Source organism: Mycteria americana, chromosome 2 (genome assembly GCF_035582795.1).
Source record: "Mycteria americana isolate JAX WOST 10 ecotype Jacksonville Zoo and Gardens chromosome 2, USCA_MyAme_1.0, whole genome shotgun sequence".
NCBI lineage: Eukaryota > Metazoa > Chordata > Aves > Ciconiiformes > Ciconiidae > Mycteria > Mycteria americana.
In genome coordinates, this window is record NC_134366.1 from 101,101,100 (window position 1) to 101,121,600 (window position 20,501).

At 40.2% G+C, this 20,501-nt stretch overlaps 1 protein-coding gene across 13 annotated transcripts in view; it reads left to right on the forward strand.

The window, feature by feature from the left end:
* FHOD3 (formin homology 2 domain containing 3) overlaps positions 1 to 20,501 on the forward strand; it is a 413,703-nt gene that overhangs the window by 23,470 nt on the left and 369,732 nt on the right. For all 13 annotated transcript variants that reach the window (XR_012774388.1, XM_075494120.1, XM_075494122.1 and 10 more), the window contains exon 2: positions 12,496 to 12,602. Coding sequence is in view for 12 of the 13 variants with exons in the window: in XM_075494120.1 (XP_075350235.1) it covers positions 12,496 to 12,602 (107 nt within the window). In the remaining variant the exon portion in view is untranslated. The remainder of the gene's footprint in view (positions 1 to 12,495; positions 12,603 to 20,501) is intronic.

The window sequence follows — 20,501 nt, forward strand, 5'->3', positions numbered from 1 at the left end:
AACAAACCAGACATCTGTAAGTTTGTTTAATCAAGTACTGCAGAAAACCATGTTCAGTCTTAGTGGGTTTGACCCATGTTACCTGTCAAAACTGCTCTTTGTGGTTTATTTTGGTCATTCAAATGTTTTTAAAAAATGTTGGGAGCAAGCACTGGAAACAAGGGCTCCAAGTGGATTAGTTTATACAAGCTTTTATGCTTATAGCAAAGTACAGGTACGTTGTGGTTCTTTTGTGCATAGAAGAAAGTGGTAACTGTGGCAGCAATCTACAGTAGCTAACACCAGATGGTTTAGAGGGATACTTGAGTACCACCCTGATGGGCCAGTTTAGGTATTGGATGGCTGATGTCTTGAAGCATACATGTTTTATATATGCTTTTTAATTTTAATAATTACAAGAAATTAGCCTTCCTATTCCTAGAAGTATTTAACTGCATTTGATCTCTAAGCTTTGAACTCTAATTATGAGCTTTATTGGCCCATTATGTACTGTATGTGAGGCTCACTTTTAAACAGTTTTGTATTTCTTTCATTTATCTACTCCTTTTTTCTGAAAAAGGCTAAGATCATAATTGACTTGTTGTTGTTGTTCTTGAGTACCATAACCCTCTCTTGGTTTTTCCCAAACTATCTCAGTCTTTTTGTTCTCTTATGCCATCACCTAGTCCTCGCTGATATCATTTAGAGCCTGTCCACTGCCAAGGAAAATATATCAGGAGCTTATTACTAAAGCCATTTGTTTCTAGTTATTTTCTCTCTATGCCCTTTGAAACGGGGTGATCACAGTGTAAGCAAGGAACGAATACTGTTGAGATATGGTTGGTAATGCTGCATTCATTCTTTCCTTACAAACTTGTATTTTACTTGTAACTGAGTTGGAGAGTGGTGTTTTCTGTTTCAGTATTGTTCAGATGTGATCCTAATGAATGCAAGAGGTTCTCTTTTGTTTGCCTATTCTAGTCCAGACAACCTTTTTAAAGCTGGGGGTTGAAACTGCTTGGCAGCTAATCAAACAAGGAAGAAATGGATGATTAAAAAAAAAAAATGATGAAGCATAAGTGCCAAATAAATTCTGCTCAAGGGTAGAAAAATCTGACTTTAGATCCCTCGTGCTTTTTATAAAATCTGGAAGTAGGAGTTAAGAAGAGTGTCTGTGGGGTACAAGTATTTTCACCATTTTTTCAGTGTTCTTGTATTAAGTTTCATTCTCTTAAAGTCATGCTCTTTTAATGACTTCCCAATTGATGTTTTGTTTTGAAACCACAAAGCCTTTAAGAGGCATTCTAATTATCAGGAAGAGTTGATGACTGTACTCATTAGAATATTGTTAGTAGACAAAGTCTTTAATTTAAACCTCCAAGATTCAGGCTTTGTCTGAAAAATTATTCTGTTGACAAGTGCACGATGTTCTCTTTGGTATGCTTTATTTTCTTTTGTATTTCACACAAATCCTTGGTGTGAATGTGTTTAGTATATTTTCCTGTATCTTAACCCATGAGTTTGTACTAGTGTTCTGGTTTGGTGGGTTTTTTTAGCTTTCAGATAACTAACCAGAAACGTTTGAGTCAAGTTTTGCTTATAACAAAAGACAACTTACCCTGGGTTTCCTGTTTCTTTTACTGACTCTGTCTTTGACTCTCATCAGCAGCTCCAAATCTCCCCTGCTTTGGCCCTCAAAAGTTAGTGAATTTTGCTAGAACTGCAGTACTATCTGTTCCTCTCCCTCTGAAGCTGTCTTGTTTTCCCCAAAACCTTCCTGCTCTGGGTTACCAGATGGCCTGGTATCTTGTCTCTAGTTTCTCTGTTTTCCTTAGTTTTGATTTTTCATAGAGGAGGGATCATAGACACAAACAACCTCTTCTCTCGAATACTGATTTTAAGTACAGCTTATCTCGGGACTGACATTCCAGCTGCATTATTTTTAAAAGGGTGCAGATGTGAGTCATATGGGTGAAAATGCAATCTGCACATTAGGTTAGGGATGGGTACCTTACTTTTTGTAGTATATTGTCTAGTAGGTGTTTAGCCACTGTGTCAATGAAACCACCACTGCTGAAGATGGATTGCATTTATTGCTTACCGTGTGCTTGCTGCGCATCTGTAAATGGTGCAGGCGGTTCTGCAGTAGTCCAGTATTTCAGTTTTGTGGTAGGGTAGTGAGCAACCTGCAGTGTCCCAAACGCAGTTAGAGTAGTGATGGCGGAATCCTTAGAACAACCTGTGTCTTAACTGCTGAAGCAAGGTGGAGGATACTAATAGAAAGCGTGTTCTCAGGGACATGCATTAAGAATAAAAGGCTGCAAGTCATAGGTTCATTCTGCTACATCACTTCAACAATATTTTTCAAATATGAAGTACTTCACAGTTTTCAGCTTAACAGAAGTACAAAAGAAGACAGATGGAATTGTTTGCCACAAATTAAGTATGATTTTTGCTTTCCTGGACTACTACTAACCCTTTAAAAGAATGATTTCTGAGCTTTAACTCAGTGTTTTTCCTACACACACATATGCACACTGAACAAAAGAATCCTCATATGATAAACTCCATTGAAGCTAATCCTTTCCCTCCTCCTCTCACTTTTCTTGGCCTATCTCCTTCTTAGAGATTATTTCCATTTCCTTGGATACCTTCACAGTAATTCCAGCCAAATGGTAATGAGAGTGTGTCAGCTGTAGGCATCCCCTGTGTATCAGCCAAAAAGCTGTATATGCTTCCAAATAAAGGATCCTGTTCTTATGGTCACTCTCCTTTCTGAGATGTACTTAACTATGAAGGTGAGAAGAGCTAGATCTTTGTCTTTTTAGTTAGGAAAAGCTGAACACGGATGGGGAAAGGGAATGGAAGAATCTAGGTGCCAAAAAGTTAATGACAGGATGCAGAGGTTTGGTTATTCTCATCCTGTAGGCTCATTGTGTTCACTGTGAGAAAACTAGAAAATGCAGTAGGGTTTTTGGGTTAAGGAACTGGTGAGTTTTTGGTTGGAACAATCTGACTTTGCTAAGTTCTACTGTTGGCTGTTTGGTTTGTGGGTCATCTTAAATTTAACTAATTTAACTTAAAATAATTGATTTAGGTGGGGGAGAAAGAATGTGTGTTAGTTCTTCATGCAGCATGCAATTCTGCATAGTTTTTATGCAGAAGTTCAATTATTTTTAGTGTTTTCCGTTAGCTTTTTGAAGTTTATATTCGACATTGCAGTAACCCCCATCTCTAGATGAATTTGGCTTTCTTGTTCCACGATTGTTGACATTTTGAGCACTCGTACACTTTCTAAGAATGCCTGTGTAGCTGCTGTTGGAAGCCACGGTGTCATTTCTGGACACGGATACTCTAGTAAACTCTAAATTGCTCCCTGTGGAGCACTGTGTTAAAGGGAATCATGAAGCAAAAGGTCTGCGAGTTAGTGACCTAATTGTCTAACAATAGCAACAGGTAGGCATCTACGTGTTAAAATTTTTGCTGCGGTGTGTTGCCTGTATTTCAGAGACCCCTGAAATAGCAGTTTCAGAATTTTGAACTCTGAACTTCCTTTTGTTATTCTTAAGTCAAACCCATAATATTAATATAACAGCTTTCTCTGTTTGTTTTCAGGGTCTTTGTTATTTCAGCAGAATATTTTTATTGGCAGCGTAGTGTTCCAGTGGCTCTTGAGGATCTAATGTGGCATTAACATTTCACTTCATGCACTGTATTACCTGACCCCAGGAGTATTTTGTGGCATCTACCAGGCCAGAGACAAAAGCTGCTGTTTCAGGCTAGGAGTGCAGGCTACATTAAAAATACCAGCGCTTTTGTATCAGAGTAGCAGTTCCTTTTAAAGTAGTTGTGCTCTGACAGCCCTACACCCAATTGTGCAAACCTTCGGACTATACTTTGTGTGTAGGCATGACTCCATCAATGCAACTGCACATAAGCTCCCCAAAGCATACAAAGTTTGTGAAGTAGTTTGACAATTACTGTGCTAAAAATAAACCAGAGGTGCATTAGCATTAAAAACTATTCCCACAAGCTATGCTAATCAGTCCTGAAGAGCTGCAGAATTGAGGAATACTGTTGTACATACTAAATTACATCTTATAATGTAAAGTTACAGATCCAGCAATTTTTTTTTCTCCAGCCTCTAAATGAGTATGGAAGAGTGAGTTTGCTAGAGTTCAGAAACCTTGCTGACTTTTGTGAGCGTGGATGACTGAAGGTGGCACAGCTGCCTTCTCCATAGAGCATGTACCTGACCTTACTTTTAAAACTCTGACCTCATAGAAGTATTGGTTTTATTGCAATTTTTAAAGAATTTTAAGAAAATACTTTGAGTTACAAAACTATATTTAAAAAGAAAAAAAAGTCTGGGGAGGAGTATATTTTTGTTTTAAGCAATTGCAATGGAGCTACTTAGAGCATGGGACTTTTAGATCAAGACACAGTGATTGTATGTTGGGTTGCTGTCACACTTGAAGATGAGAGCAGTTTTTAGAGTACACTGTTAATTTTGGACACTAACATTTGGCTTACAGATTACTTGCTTTCCTTTCATCTCACTAATGTCAGACTTTTTACCTAAGATGGGTCATGGTGGTATCACTCCTGGGCTAGATACTTTGGTCTTTCTTCATCATGTTGCCCAAAATGATGATGCCGACTGGAACATGCATAACCATGGCACAGACCGGTTAGCACCCAGTCACATGAGAAGGGAGAGACTGAGGCCCTTGGCGAGAGGGCAGTCGGTGGTGGCTCTGAAGCCAGATAATTATTCTGGTGGGTTGGCTGTGATCTGTGGGATGCAATTGGACCATCCCCATTTTTCATTACTCTGTGAGAACTAACAGTGACAGCAATCCTGTTACATTTTAAAGGGCCAGCTGTGTGCATCTGCTGATCTGTAATAAAATTTCAAAAGCATTAAAGTATGATGCCATCTGAAAATAGCATGGTTGGTCTACATTTCAAGTTTGGTAGAACTTGATAGAAAAGTATTAAATATTGATTTGCACCAATCAGTTTGTGCAGTTTGCTTAGAACTATGGAATATGTTTGGGCTGGTAACCAGGCAGAGCTGTGTTGTTGTGGTGGTTTTTTTTTTTCTCCTTTTTCATGGGTACAAATTGGTTTCAGTAAAGAAGGGGAGCAGATGGCAATGCACAGGGAAAACTGGCATTTGTAGGCCTTGTTAACAGGATTGCTGCTGAACTCGAAACAGCTGAACCAGAATGGAGGGTGTTCAAAAACTGCGTAGCTGGAGTGTGCAAATGTGTCAGGCTTGTGATGTGTAAAGCAAAACAAGGCTTTGGATTTAGAAAGGAAAAACTAAGCATAAAGGAACTTTGCAGAGTAGGGTTGATAAAAAGCAAAGTATGCTGCAGGTGAATAGTGGTGGTGTGCTCCTTAATGAGAACAATTACCACCCAATAATGTGTAAATGAAAGATGAGCTAAGACATTTGAGTAAGATAAGGATTTTCTGAGTCTGTGCCAGAAGCTAGAATTGAAGAGAGATTTTTATTTCTGCAGCTTGGTACTGGATTACTCTAATCTCTCCTTCTCTCTCTCATTCCCTTTCCCTGTAATTTTGGAAACAACCAAATGAACAAAATAATCTGTCCAGTAACTCTAGCTAGAATTACTGGAAATCTGGTGAGAGTTGGTTGTACTTCCAGCTAGTGGCTGCAAAGTTGAGTGGTTCGGGTGATTTGTAGTAACACCGGCAAACAAGTGTATCATCCTATCTCGTAATGTAGGGCACTTCATCTTATGAATGTGATCCTTGATCACAATCTGAACTGACTTTTTGAACGGTGCCTACCTTTATTTAAATAGATAAAATAATGAGAACGCTTGGCTCTGTCTTTGCACACATTGGCTGCTGGCTTGGTAACATCTTGGCATTTAGGAGAGACTTGTCCAAAATACGTTCTTCTGAATGGATTCTCGAGGCAAGAAGTTGTGGGTGAGGAAGGAGCATCTCTCCGTCATTGTTGAAAAATACAGCTCTCTGGTCTTTGAACAAACAGGGGAAGAGGAGAAGCTTTTCGAATGGCTTGTGGCTCTGCTGCACTTTTTGAAAAGGCGGGAGGGTGCCTCTGGCATTTCCCCCCCTTAACCTCTGCCCACCTACTGTTGCCTTGGGACAGAGAAGTTAAACCAAGCCAAAGGAAAGTCCACTTTGGATGCGTGCTAATCTAGCAAAGCCTTCTGGAGGAAGAGAAAACAGACTTGCAGGAGTTTCTGTTGGCATGGTAAGGTGTGTGTCGCCTCTGTGTTGAATTATTTACCCACTGGGCTTCTCGAGTGTGTGTGTGTGTGTGGAGTGCTTGCAAGCGTGTGTGAGGAGGAGCAGGCAGCAGTACTTGGTCTGTGGGTAGATGTGTGGGTTGCATGTGTTTGGAAGCAGCTGCTTTGTTCTCTTCTTGCACACACACCCACACATCCCTCCTGGTTTTAGGTGTTTCTCTTGGATGGTAAGAAGCCAAAGGCAGTAGATGAAAACAATGAAACAATGACTGAACTCAGATATTTTTTTTTTTCTTTCCATTCATTCAACTAGTTTCTGAAAGTGGCAGTAGTCACTTATTGCCATCAGGTAACTGGCTGATCGTCACCTTTCCTGCTGCTGTTCTTTTTTTCCTTGCTGTTCCTTACACCTTTTGGTGATGTGCTTCAACTCTGAAATTCGGAGAAATGATGAGCTTCCTTATTGCATAGCAACAAGGGCTGCTTTATGAAGAGAAAGTGGGTGTTACCTCTTTCTGTGGGTCAGTGTTTGAAACAAGGGAGAAAGTCATCACTGTTATACTACTATCAAACTATTCTGAGTCCTCTTAAGCTTGATAGTGTTGCAGTACAAATTATTTTGGCCCTGCAGGTTAAGGGACTAGCCACTACTAGCTAGATTTGATTACCTGCAAAAGAAGATGATAAACGGAGCCTCTGCCCTATATTCTTGATATCCTGGCAGCCTGTAAGGAACGCTTGCATGAGTTGGTTGCTTAACTCCCCAACCTGGGTGTGTTCACATGGCAGACGGGTGCGTTGCCACTGAGGGCTCTCCGGGTGCTGGTGAGGTGGGGATGACCCCTGAGGCAGGGCAAAGCCCAAGCTCTGCAGCTCTGACCTTGCTGTGCCTGTTTCTGGTTATAATTGAAGCCAGGACACCCTTCTCCTCTCTTATGGTACGGTTTCACTCTGTAATGGGTTAAACGGTGAAGGATGAGGGAGTAGGAAGCTCTGCTTTTAAATGTTCTGATACTTTAACTGTTTAATCAGATGTTTGTTTGCTTTAGCATAATTAATTGTGTTCAACTTTTTAGAGTGAAACTTATAACAGTGTAACTATAAACTTATAATAGTGTAACTATTGCTTGTAATCCTATAGTCTTTTTATGTACTTCCTGTTCATTTTTCTTACGTTTCCCTTGCATTTTCTTACATTTCCATTCTGTTGGAAAACTCTATTTCAGGATTATTTAAAGAGTTTCTAACTGTGGTCATGACTCACAAGGGCATCAAGAAAATTTATTGTGCCAAAACTATCATTCTATTTCACTTTTTAAAAAACTATTCTTAAGTACTTACGTGGAGATGATGATTAAAAGACTTAAACATTTATGGTACACAACAATTGTGAAAGTAACCTTGATTTCTCCCCCCTCCTCCTTTGGGCATATACTTCATGATTTGGTTGTTAGTGATATGATCACATACTTCTTAATTCTTCATGTTTTGCCTTATTGAAAGCACAGTGTGGTTCTGCTCTGAGAATACCTGCAGAGAAGCATAGGGTGCGTGTGATCTGTTTCGTTTCCTGAAGATGTTTGGGAAGTGAATGAAGCAGGAATCTGCAAGAGAGAAAAGTATGCTGTGGTTACAGACAACAGATGATGCTGTCCTGAAGTTCTGGCATTTATCTGCACTTGTTGTTTGGCTCTGGCTTCCCAAACAAAGCTGTTCTTTCTATTCTATTCTGAGGTGGCTCAACTTTTGGTTCTGGGATCTGGCTCTCAAATTCAGTCAATTGTTGCTTTTTTTTGAAAACTGTAGGGAAAATAAATATATGCATAATATATATGCTTACATATGCACACAGGAAATGGTTGGGATGGTGTTCTTTAGGTCTGTGTGTGTTTATGATGCCTTTTTTTTTTTTGTTTTCCACTTGTGCCTGTTACAGTTGCAGCATAGGTACTATAATGGTTAGATGGTGTGGCTCAGTTGCCACTGCATGGATACTGGCCATGATCTGAGAAAGTTTCAAACATCTCTTGGTTCTTGTTTTGGAATGTCTCTTGAAGAAAAAGGTAAATCTTGGACTCATTTAGTTTAGTAGCTCTGCTTGTATTTCAGTAGCACCTACTACTTCTTTATACCTATCTTGTCGTGACAGAGTACAGATCTTAATGTTTCAATGAGGCTTCAGTGTAAAACTGAAGATGATAATTAGCACATCAGTTAGATTATTAGTGAGGAAGATACATAAGACAGTCTTATTCTCCTTGCTTCCTTCATGTAAACCCGGTGGGAGGATGGTGGCTGATAGCTTTGGCCATCTGCAGCTGGTGATTCTGGCTAAAACATGTGTTTTAATGACCGTCGCATGTAGCAGCTTTTGTTCCTTCACTCCTGTGAAAGACACTACCCCTAGGCAGACCCACTCTTTATAGAGATGAGAGAATTGGGGAATATCCATAGGGATTCAAAAATATGGTCTGGATATTTTCTCAAGAAACCATTAATTTGAGAAGATGGGAATGGAATTGAAATGCATGCATAGTTTTTATAGCTTTACAGAAGCTTATGATATGGTTTGATACTTAAGCTGCAATGAAAAAACTTGAAATCTTGTAGAAGACTGTGAAAATTGAGTAATTCTGTGTTTCACTCTGAGAAGTAGCATTATACTTGTCCTATTTGATGGTGTGTCTCCCTGTTGATGTTTCTGTGATATCTGTAGTATTCTTTTAACGTGACCGTAGAAAAGTATGGAAAATTGCTGTAAAGACTATAGGATGAGTTGTATTTAAATGATTTGTAGCAACGTTTTGGCTCTTCTGAGCAATACGGTAAAGTGCGATACAAAAAATGATTAATGATTTGAAGGGGCAGGCAAGAGAGATTTTAGAAGAAATAGGTTTGTAAGCTTATGAAAAGATCTTGGAGAATTTGACCTTGTGGCAATAGTATGAACTGGTTACACAGTTTAACAACAACAAAATGATGATCTGAATTTTGGGACCAGTAGGGAATACCGAAGAGTTAAACAGAATTGTGAAGAACAAAGTGAAATAAATGGAATTAATTTCGAAAAAGTTGAATAGCAGTCTCATCCATGTTTAAGGAAAACAGCTCAGTTAAATGTCCTTTGAAAGACTGTCTTTACTCATTCTGCCTTTTGATTGTCCTAAGAGAAGATGGGTGTTAATAAGGATTTTAATGTGAATTATGATCAATGGGAAGAGCATGTCGTGAATTAACTAGATGGGGCCATTTGTGAGAGTCTCCAGAGGCGGGAGAATTGATGCGTAGCAGATAAACATGGGATTAACGTTGAACAGAGGGGAGAGACCAACATCCTAAATTGCTACTAATAAGCACTAATGAGTGAACATCAGCCATCCTTTGTGTTGAAAAAGGCAGGCAATTTACTAATTAAAAATAATTCATAAGGTAGTTTTTCTTTTTGTATTCTGCCTGTAAAATATGTGTGCAAGTGAAGCTTGGAGGCAAAGTAGCAAAGTGATCCTATATGAGGATGATTTTAGAGTTCGTTGCTCCCTTCCATCTCTGTGTGTACACATTCAAGAGAAGAAAAAAAATCTTTTTGGCAAGACTGCGTTAAGCAATGGAAATAAAAGATATTGTCGTTTCTCTCATTCCCCTAACATTCCTATTAATGGATACAGCATACAATGTACAGTGCTTTAAAGCCTGAATGAATACTGTGTTCAGCTGAAACTATGGAGATGAGATGAAAATAGGTAGAATGTACTTATTCTTTATTTTGTACATGAAGTACTTCCTGTTCTCATTGTGCTTTTTATATGCTAAAGTCATAAGATATTAGTAAAGCACAGTTCCTTTTCCCTAATTATGCAGTATAATTGGAAATTGTGGGCAAATCTCCTAATCTCCATAGTGACAGCAGAACATTTCTCTAATTAGTAGTTTGCCTTTTGGCATTACTTTGAATAAATTAGCATTTCATTAGATACCCTAGGCTACTGGGAAAAAGTTTCCCAGAGTAGTATTTAGTCTTTCTTCTCTAAGGAGTGTATTTTGAATTAGCATAGGTTAATAATATCCTTTGTAACTGGAAAGATACAGGATAGTAATACTGTTGTTATTCTTACTATCAGAGGGCTGCGCTTGGAGGTTCTTTGCTTTCTTTAATCCCCAGGAGTCAAAGTAAAAACTTATGTCGCCCTATTTGATGACTTAATCTTTCCCCAGGGGATAAAAAGGAAAGCAAAAATGGAACAGGTTTGAAATACAACTTGACCTCCTCCCTCTACCCTTTCCCTTTCTCCAGAGGATGAACTTTTCTTTCAGATTACAAACAGTGCAAAGCGTAGTGCTGTGGGCTAAACCAAAAGTCGCGCTCTATCGCTTTCTAATTATAAATGAGATTTTCTGCAGTATTTCCAATGCAGCTAATTCAGAATAATCAAAGACTATTTGTATTCTTTTCTTGCATATATAGATCAGTGATAGGAAACTGGGTGGCTAAGTTCTGGTATTGACTGCCAGATAAGAAGTGTGGCTGCTTATTATGGTTTCCTGAACAGCTGCTGGGAACCCATAACTTTGATGGGAAGTTAAAACAGGTAATTCATCAAAGATAGATTCTCATTGATTTTCTTCCCTAGTGTTAAAAAGAGCAGAAAGAAAAATCCATGGATGTGATAAGGGTTGTAATTTCCTTTCCTTGAGTCACTGGCTATTTTGGACCCTTGCTTACCCCTTCAGAGCTGCTGGCTGCCACCTGTGGCAGAAGATTGGTATGAAGTACGGTGTTAAATATTCTCCTCTTCCCAAAGCGGCCTTTGCAGCAGGGATGTACGTTTACACCACCATCGTCACGATTGCCTTTTGGTAGATAGAGGCATGCAAAGGACCTGCCAGTTTGTTTTGCCATGTCCAGAGGAATGAAACATCTTCTGTTTGGCAGGCCAGTCTGAGACTGGCTATCAGACTGGATTTTGTACTTAGTAGCTAGCACAACACATCTGGGGCTTACGGTATCTGTGAACTTGGAACCGGTTACAAAAGGACCCCCAGTGCCGTGTTGAGACATGAAGGTACAGAGCAGCCCGTCCAGCTGGGCTCAGTGATGGCAGTTTCTCTGCTTCTGGGCTGGGTTCTCCAGGCTGTCCAAGGTGGATGGTCGCTTACTCCCTAGTGGTGAGGTAGGACAACCCTGTACTTTCACCTGCCCTTTGGTAAATGTTTCCCTGCCCTGGGAAGGCTTTTTTCCTCATTCCTTGTGATTTGATACGGGGTTAACTTGTGGTGAGAGAGGAGCTCGTGTTACTTCTTAGCTCTTCCCTTGGGCTTCTTCAGTTACCCCTCTCAATCCAGTAATTATTTTGTATTCCTGTGCAATGAGTTAGCCAGAGTTTTGGGGTGGATCTTCCTAGACCTTCTCCTGTGAATGAGCTCCCTGTAAAAAAACCTAGAAAATCCTTTTGTAACTTTGATCAAATCTAGCTTTTTTTAACAACAGCTGGAATAATTAATGGAAAACTTGAAGATGAGGGAAGACAGGATGGAAAAAAAAGAGGGTTTATTAATTGCTCTCTCCCTCTTCAGCATCATTGAAGGCAGGTTCCTGCCTTCAGGTCTGGTCCTCAGTGCCTTTGTAGGAAGTTGGTACTGTGTCCAGTCCTCCCCCCTGGTGCCTAGGAAGGTCTTCCCTGCAACCTCTGAGGCAGGTTAGCACCTGGCCCCAAAATGAGAACACCAGAAAATCTGGGTCCTGCTTGACTGCACACCCCTCGCTGCAGGACCCCAACTCTCGGCTGCCACACCTTGCACTGTCCCTTGGCTGTATCCTTCCTCACAGGGGATGTTCAGTAGCTCATGAAATAGCTGCTGCTTCCTTTCACCTCCATCCAGAGGCCCAGAAACTCTGCTTAAATGTATTGTAAGAACAGAGAACAGTCATTCATATCCTAGATATCTGTTTAAATTAACTTCTCTTTCCTTATGGGATTTTAAAGGCACTGTGGTAAAACCCTCTAATCTCCTTCTATATGTTCAAATAAACACATTTCTCTGTGTTTGTTAGTTGTGTTGATGTTGTTGTGACCAGGCACGGTCTAGTGAATGTGGACTTGGGATTGCATAAATTGCCGAACAGCACCCATTTTCTTATCCACTCCCTACCTATGGTTTGTTTTAGGAAGATCTTGTCTGGGGACCTGGAAAATGGGAAGGCGATGTTAGAGGTATGTTGAAGAGAGAATGACTGCTGTAATCTAATGATCTGAATTTTGTTCTACAGCTTGATGACTGCACCCTGCAGTTGTCTCACAACGGTACCTATCTGGATCTAGAATCGACCCTAGCAGAACAAAGAGATGAATTGGAAGGCTTCCAGGAGGATGCTGGGTAAGTAAATGTTTACAAAATTTAGATAAATAAGCATATTTGTCCAGAAGCATTGAGGTTTTGGGATTGTGTGTGGTTAACTTGGTACGTTCAGGTCAGCGTAGGAACAGAAAAGATAAAATTCTTTTGTCTGTAAGCACGTATGTCTCCCCCTTTCTGTGATTAAGGACTTTGATTTTTCTATTTACGTTCATTCTTACAGTTTCTCTAAAAGAAGATCGCATACTGTATGAAATCTATCAAGATGGATGTCTTGATTAGTCTAGTAAATTTTTATAGTTCTTAGAACTTGATAAATGAGGGTGGTTGGTTCTGAGAACTCTGAGATCTGATATGATAATAGTTGGTGTAGAAGATTATAGTATGGGGTGGTGCTCCTGAAGTTATAAACTCAATTTCTTTGTGCCTTGAGATTTAAGTCCTCCTTTTATATTCTTGGAGAAAAGACCTGTATTGATTTCATTTTTACTCCTGGAATTGATTTAGCCAGCTCGGGGGGAAGGGGGGGTTTGGGGGTGGTGGTGGTGTGTTTGGAATATTCTCTTCTCTTACCTTTTTTTTTTTTCTTAATTATTGTGGCATATGTGGATTGCTATGACACAGCTTTCCATAAGCCATCTCTGAGAACTGAAAGTGAAAACAGAAGTTCACATCAACATGTGTCTGTGTGAATGCATGTATAAAATTTGCTTTTTAGAAGAATTTTTTTCTGGGCCTTTTAGGTGATTGTCTTGTCTAAGGTAAAAAATGAACAGTCAGTCTAGAGCTATTTTTGCCTTGCTGGTTGCTATATTGGACTGGATCGTTGTAATTAATTTTATGGGTGTGTTTTGGCATGGACTTCATGCATGTGAGTAATGTAGCTGTGCCAAAAGGAAAGTAACAGCATTCTGAATTGGTCAGGGCTTGCTAATACTAAGGGATGCAGCCCTTTTGCCTACACTGGTTTCTCTACTTCTTGTGATAGCTGTCTTGTCTTTGTTTGATGAATTTACAAATTTAAACTGTGCCTCTGAGGATTATTTTATGTGGAGAAGAATTTTAAATAATACGTTATAGATATTCATGTTGTGTGCATTTGTGTATGTTGTCTTCATACATACCAGTTTTGGGCATGTTTTTGTAACTATTGGAAGATAAAGAAACTCTTCTGTTAGAAATTAAATTAGTTAGAAGAAAGTTCTTCAATACACAGAGTAGCCAATAGAGCTGAACTGAGCCTCCCTTCTTATGCAATAGGAGTGTTGAGTACGGAAGTCGATCTCGTCTTCAGTTTTATGCAGAGACGATAAAAATTGCTGCAAAGAACAGCAAGTTCTTATTTCCAGCTAATTCTATAATTAGTTGAAAGCAAGTAAGATGAAGAAAAAACTTTCTCTTTTGATAGTTTTTTGTAGTAGTATGCATGAGTTGTTAATTCACACTTTCCTTCCTTTCCATTGTTAATTCTAGTAATTTTAACTTCATTGCCTTTGATACCCCAGAATGGCATTCCCAAGCAATTCAGCAAGCCGGAGACTGGTTGGTGCTTTTCCTGCCAGACTTTACACTTGAAATGGCAAGCTACCTTCCACGATATTTTAATTTCTGCTTCCTTTGGGCACATAAAATCAATCATATGAATTGTTCCTGAAACATTATTTTAATTTTCTCTGTGGTGGTTATCCTAGGAAAAATACCAAAACATGTGGAACTAACTGTGCTGCTTGGAATCGCATGTTTACTGTGTTGTTTTGAGCTCAAAAATCAGGTTATGTTTTTGTGTACTTGCATGTGTGTGCAGGCCTCCTCTTAATTGCCCAACCTATTGTCAGTTGAGTAATTGCTTCTTCCAATGGCTTGTCCTGCCAGGTAGTGTGAAGTCTGCTGGGAGTTCCTTCATTCCTCTGCAAAGATGGATAGGGAGGTGTGAAACTGGGTGTATTAAGGTGCATCACAAAAGCTTGGGCTACAAACTATTATGGTAATTATCTTTTGAAATGAGTTTTGTGAAATGAAAGAGAACCACTTTCGTGTCTGTTGTTGTCATGTATGTAGTCCTCACCTTCACTGGTCTTTGCCCTGCTCTCTGAAGTTGTCCCTCTGGTAATTGTGGGTCTATAGGAAGTGCCGTGTTTTCACGTTTCAGCTGCCTGCCTTAGGTGCAACACCAGGACCGGCTCTTAGGTGCTGCTATTGTAGCTGTTGTGACCCAGTGATGGTCTTTTTCTTCGATGTCTTCCCACTACAGTCCCCCTTCAGACCCTGCTTTCTTACCTTTATGATAAATTATGCAGGTGGTGGTAGCTGCAAAAGGCTGAAGTGGTGAGAATGGAGGGAAGGAAGAATGAGGTGTGTATTGGGGAGTAAATCAGTGAGAGAACCAGATGAGCACAAAAAAGACGCATGTGCCCTGCACCTCTTTGGAGGTGCCTGTGGGTACAAGTGGTATACTTCCCTTGGATAATCCTAGCTTGTGCTTAACCTGCAGTGGTGCCTAAGGACACAGAGGTTGTGCTTTAACTTGATTGTTGTGAGGTTGAGGGTTTTTGGTTCCATCTCTCCTACACACACATACGCAGTAACTTGCAGGTTGGAGCCCTGAAGTCCTAGCATTTTGCTCTGCTGCTGTGGGATGCAGCTCAGTGAAGTACAAAACATTGCATTTAGGAGTAATGGGCTAGAGGACGAGCAGGTACTGGTCAGGCAGAAAATGAAGAAAGGGGAACACCTCACTTTTCAGCAACTTGGCAGGAAAGGATCTGACATTTTTGGGAATGGCGAGCTGAAAGCAAGTCAGTGATTATGGTCTTTTGAAGAAGGTAAGGGGCATCCTAGGGTATAAAGCAGGAATTTAGCCAGTGAAATGCAATGAACTTGGTATCTTCAGTACTAGTGAGGCTTCTGCTGGATTTCTGCATCCCATTTTTGTCCATGTTTCAAGAGAGAATAGGAGGAAGATAAACAAGAACAACCAGAACTTTAGGAATCTGTGAGATGGCTTCCCTGTATGACTTAGTAACATCATCACTTCAGAGTAAATGCAACTTCTGTGATGTTATCCAGAAAAAAGGAATAGTCTAGACATAGGGTAGCAAATGCAATCCGGAATGTCTCCCTCCATCCCAGGTTTCTAGCAAACTAAACTCTGTTTTTTGGGCCTTGCAGCTCTGATCTCTTGTCCCTGTAGAGACCAAGGTGCTGAGCTGGAGTGCTCCCGAGCTGTAGCTGCTGGCTGCGGGCATTGGGGGCTTAGCAGCCCGCTGTCTGGGAGGGACTGGCCACAGAAACTGCTTAGTCTGTCTGTTTCTCTCTGGGTCACTTCAAGGTCCTGCTTCTAATCTTCAAAGCTTTTAATTTTCTGAGATTAGGCTACCTCAGGACCTGCCTCTCTGCCATGCCCAGGCTGCTCTGCTCATCAGGGTCACTGAAGCTTGCTGAACTCTGAATGAAGGATTTAGTAGCTGGATATTCATGGCATTTGTAAAATTTACATCCTAAACTGTGGAAACTTCTATTAAGAGGGACCAGAATGTCCTGCAATCTGGTTGTTGTCAGCATCTATTTGCCCAATGTTCCTGTTTGCCCAGGCAAAACTGGAGATTTTTTTTTTTTAACCACACTGCTGAAAGGAGACTTATAAAAAAATAAACCATGCAGGAAACAGTCTTACAAATTTTTATTGGTGTGAGAGGCTGCAGGTATCTGTGTTTTCTCTTGGAAGGATTGGATAAGCATAGTGAAAAATTAGGATTTTTCTTCAAGAGGGAAGAGGAGGATGGTGGCACTTAGGTGGGAGGTTTATGATGTGTATCTGTAAATAACAGGTGTAAGAAACACATGCAGTCATACACAATTTCAAATGAGTCCTTTTCCGTTACTGAATATAATGAAAAGAGGCTTTCGTAGTTGCTGTCCACTCCAGCAGAATCTAAACTTCTGTTCAGGGAAGGAGAAAACCCAACACGTGTCCTCTTAACCTGTAGGGCTAACCATGAGCAACACGTGGGCAGGGATGGGACTGTTTTCCTGTGTCCACAACTCTCACTGCTGCCATTTGCACCTTTGGGAATAGCTGTGGGATTCAGGAGGATCAGATCGTTTTTATATGGGTTTTTTGGGGGCGGACAGTCAGGATGAACAGTTGGCCAAGCAATGAGGGTGGCCCTGCAGAAGGTGTCGTGACCAGGAAACAGGTCAATAAGAGCAGGTAGGAAAACTGCCTTTCTTTTCACGTCTGGCACGTATTCATGGTTTCTTTGCTTGTTCTGGTGTGTGTGTGGGTTTTGTTGTTTTTGTTTTGTTTTCTTCCTTGCTCCCAACACAAGTTACTTTGTGGATACTTAATTGTGTGAGGAGGTAGTGTGGAGGTAGTGGTGGGCTGGCTGTTTTGTTAAGGTGCCCGTGACAGATAATGCTCTTTTTCTTTGTTTACTTGTGATTTTTATAGAGCGAGCAAGAATTGTAGAGAAGTTTATGTATTTAAATTACCATATAATTGCCATATAATTCCATATAATTCTTTTTATGGGCATGTCTTAACAGGCCCTAATGGTAGCCCACAAGGTAAAGCAGTCCTAAACGGCAGAACACAAAAGCTTCTTCAGACAGCACACTGCGAGCAGTGGAGATTTCCTCAGGCAATATGTTTTCAAGACTTCTGTTCAGCAGATAGATTGTTTTAAAGTACTTCTGACAAATCACTTCAGCGCTGATGTTTTTGCATTCCTTCTAGACACCCTGTCCCAAGCCATTTTTGCTGGTTGAGTCCCATTGTATGCCGGACGTTTTCCCTCTTGATGCTTCTGTCCATTCTGGGCTCGATTCAGAATCTGTTGAGGGCAATGGAGTCTGGCAGGGATCTTTAATATTCTTTTCCTGCTTATATACGGTGTTTTTTGCCGGGTTAGACTTTGTGATTAGCACAATTGTGAGAATGAAAACTTTCTGTCACTTTTTTTATGTGAGGAAGTTGGGGATGCATTTGAAGGTTAACTTGGTTTTTGTCTAATAAAAATGATTTGGCTCATTTCCTGAAGCAGTACTGCAAACTAGCAGATCCTATGCTGTTTTTGTGTTAGTTTGGACAGAGTGTATTTGTATTAGTTCACTGTTGGAATATGCTCTCAACTTGACAGCTTTCTCTCCATGTTTTGTCTTGATGTCATTTCCATAATGTTTCTCAGTTCAAACAGCAAGAAAAATAAGGGAGGTGCTTGTGGGAGATTGTCATGGTGTTGCTGCAAACAGTAGAGACTGTGACTCCTTGTTGCAAAGATTTTCTTGTGTTTTGAAAAATGCATTAGTTCATCTGAATATTTTGATTTCTGTGATATTTAGTTATTACTCCGACCAAATGCTGAATCTCAAAAATGTAAAGGATGGTCACAATAAAAACATGCAACAGAGCAAAAAAAACCAAACAAACAAAAAAAAAAAACCAAACAAACCAACCACCAAACAAAAAAACAACAACCACAACCCAAAAAACCAAAAAAACCCCACAAAAAAAACCCCAAAACCCAACCCCAACAACAAAACCCTGAAAAACCAAACCAAAAAAACCCCAACCAACCAAGAATACCACAAAACCCCTAAAACCAAACCCAAACCAAAAAACCCTAACAAAACCCAAACAAACAAAAAACCCCAATAAAGACAAGCTTATTTCTATTAAGAAGACTGAATTAGTTTGGGAATCTGGTGCATACTTAGAGCAGGTGGGGCATGGAAGCCTTTCTCATGTTTTGCTTAAGGTGTTCTTTATATGTTGCGTATCATCATCTGTACTTATCCAGGTGCAAGGACCAGAAAGGCTCAGAACTGTAGAGGAACATGACATTGCGTGGGGCTGAGCCACAGGGTGACTCAAGTGACGCTGCTTTTGATCTCAGCTCTCTAAGCCATTGAATAGCCTGGTGTGTTCAAGGATTTCCCTAAGTGGGACCCTCCTGCTGTCTCTCACGCTCTTTTGTTAGTGTCTAGATGTATTCAGGCTGTCATATAGCTGAGAGGTTATGGTAAATTTTGGAAGGTATAACACTTTCTACAGGGTAGCAGTATTGCAGTCTATAATGTATCAGATTTAAGATGTTGAACCACATTTTGAAGTGAATGATTAGCTAAAACTTTACTGTTGCAAAATAGATGGCCATAAAGATTAAGTTTTCACATTTCTAAGGAAATAAATTGTTTTTCTGGATGGCTAAGTTGGTGCTTTTTTAATTCCGTCTCTCCCAAAGTTTGAGGACAGTAACTATTACTACCTATGTTTTCAAAACTTTATGCAGCTTTTTAACGTCTTCCTTTTTAATCCTAAAAAAAGTCTTTGTTTATAAAAGAAAAAAATCTTTAGACAGAACGTTGAAATTAATATTTAGGTGGATCTGTAGAAATTCATTTTCATAGTTATCTTGCAATATTCCTTGACAGCAAAATGAAATAAAATAACAGGTACCATACACTTCCCCTGCCTCAGAACAATAGGCAAGGCATCTCTGAGCATTCCTGCTTCCAGAGCATGTTATCAAGAATAATTAAGCAAATGTGTATGTATTTCATGGAGCCTGACAAATGAAACATGTGACTTTGAAGGATGTGCTCTTGAAGTTGGATGGAGGCAATTAACACTTTAATGTTCCACCACACAAATTATTGACCAGGTATGAGATAAGGATTTCTTGTCAGTGGATCTTCTTGACAAGATATCTTGTGAAGATGATGCTTGTCAAATTAAGCTTTTGTACTAGTAGTAAAATGCTACTACTTTTGTACTTAACGAATGAATACTGTTGTATGAATGTAAAATATATTTAGAAAACAAGCATCTGAATAAATAATAGCAAACTTTAATAAATTTTACTGCAGACCAAGGCTTGTTTTCTCATGTACTCTCAGATTTAAAGCTGGCTTGATGGTGTGGAAGTAAATCTCTTCTGCATATATCTAGGTCAGAGACTACAAGCCACTTTGCTCACGCCAGAAGACACAAAATGCAAGATCTGTCTGGGCTTGTGGAAAGAACCTGCGGACACCTAATTTGTTGGGCTGTCCAGGAGGGAGCTGGAGGGCAGCAGTAAGCACAGAAATTAGAGCAATCACAAGTATCTGTGGTCTGTAGTTGAAGCCTGGGGATATCAAATAGGGGTGCTGTCAATGCACCTTGCAACTTCATTCCTGTCGAGACAGAGATCCCGCAGGCAAGGGGCTTAGAAAAAAGCTACGAGGGACTGCATAGTCTTACTTTCAGTGGTGTGCTGATGTGTCCTTCAAATGGAAACAGAGCTGGTTTTGCTCTTCTTCCAGTACTCCCAGTCTTCTGAGTTGTGCCGTGCTCCTTCCAGCTGAGAAGGAGCCGACATCCATAGTGGCACCTTCCCCAGCTTTGAAGAGGAGGCAGGTCACTTCTTCATGAGCTCTTCCCCCTCTGTGCAGTTTTGGTTTTGGGAGAGCAGGAGCCTGGGGTCAGCAGACCTGACCGGGGCAGGTCATGGGCAGCTCTTGGAGTTGATGCTTGTGAAATGCCAAGGGACCTAGTCATCTTACCCCATGTGTCTGGGAGCAGTGTCAAAAGCTCATGCAGGCTTTTGGGGTGTGGGACAGCACTTCAAATCCTAAGCACTAAAATGTTATGTGGTCTGGTTTTGTCCTGTGGGGTTTTTTTGTGGGTGTGTTTTTGGTGAGGGTGTTTTTCTGTTGGGTTGGGTTTTTTTGAGAGCTTGACTCATGATTTTATAGTTTGTGGTTGTCAATACTGAAACAGCTGTGTGTCCTTCTCCCCCACTTTGCCTCAGGGTTTACTCACAGCTCTCTCTTGTTGAGGGAAAAATCTACATCTGTACCAAGGTATCTGTGGAAACATTTGAAGATTTGCTATTTTTTAATTTTAGTGATTACTGCTGGCAAATGAAAGTAATGAGT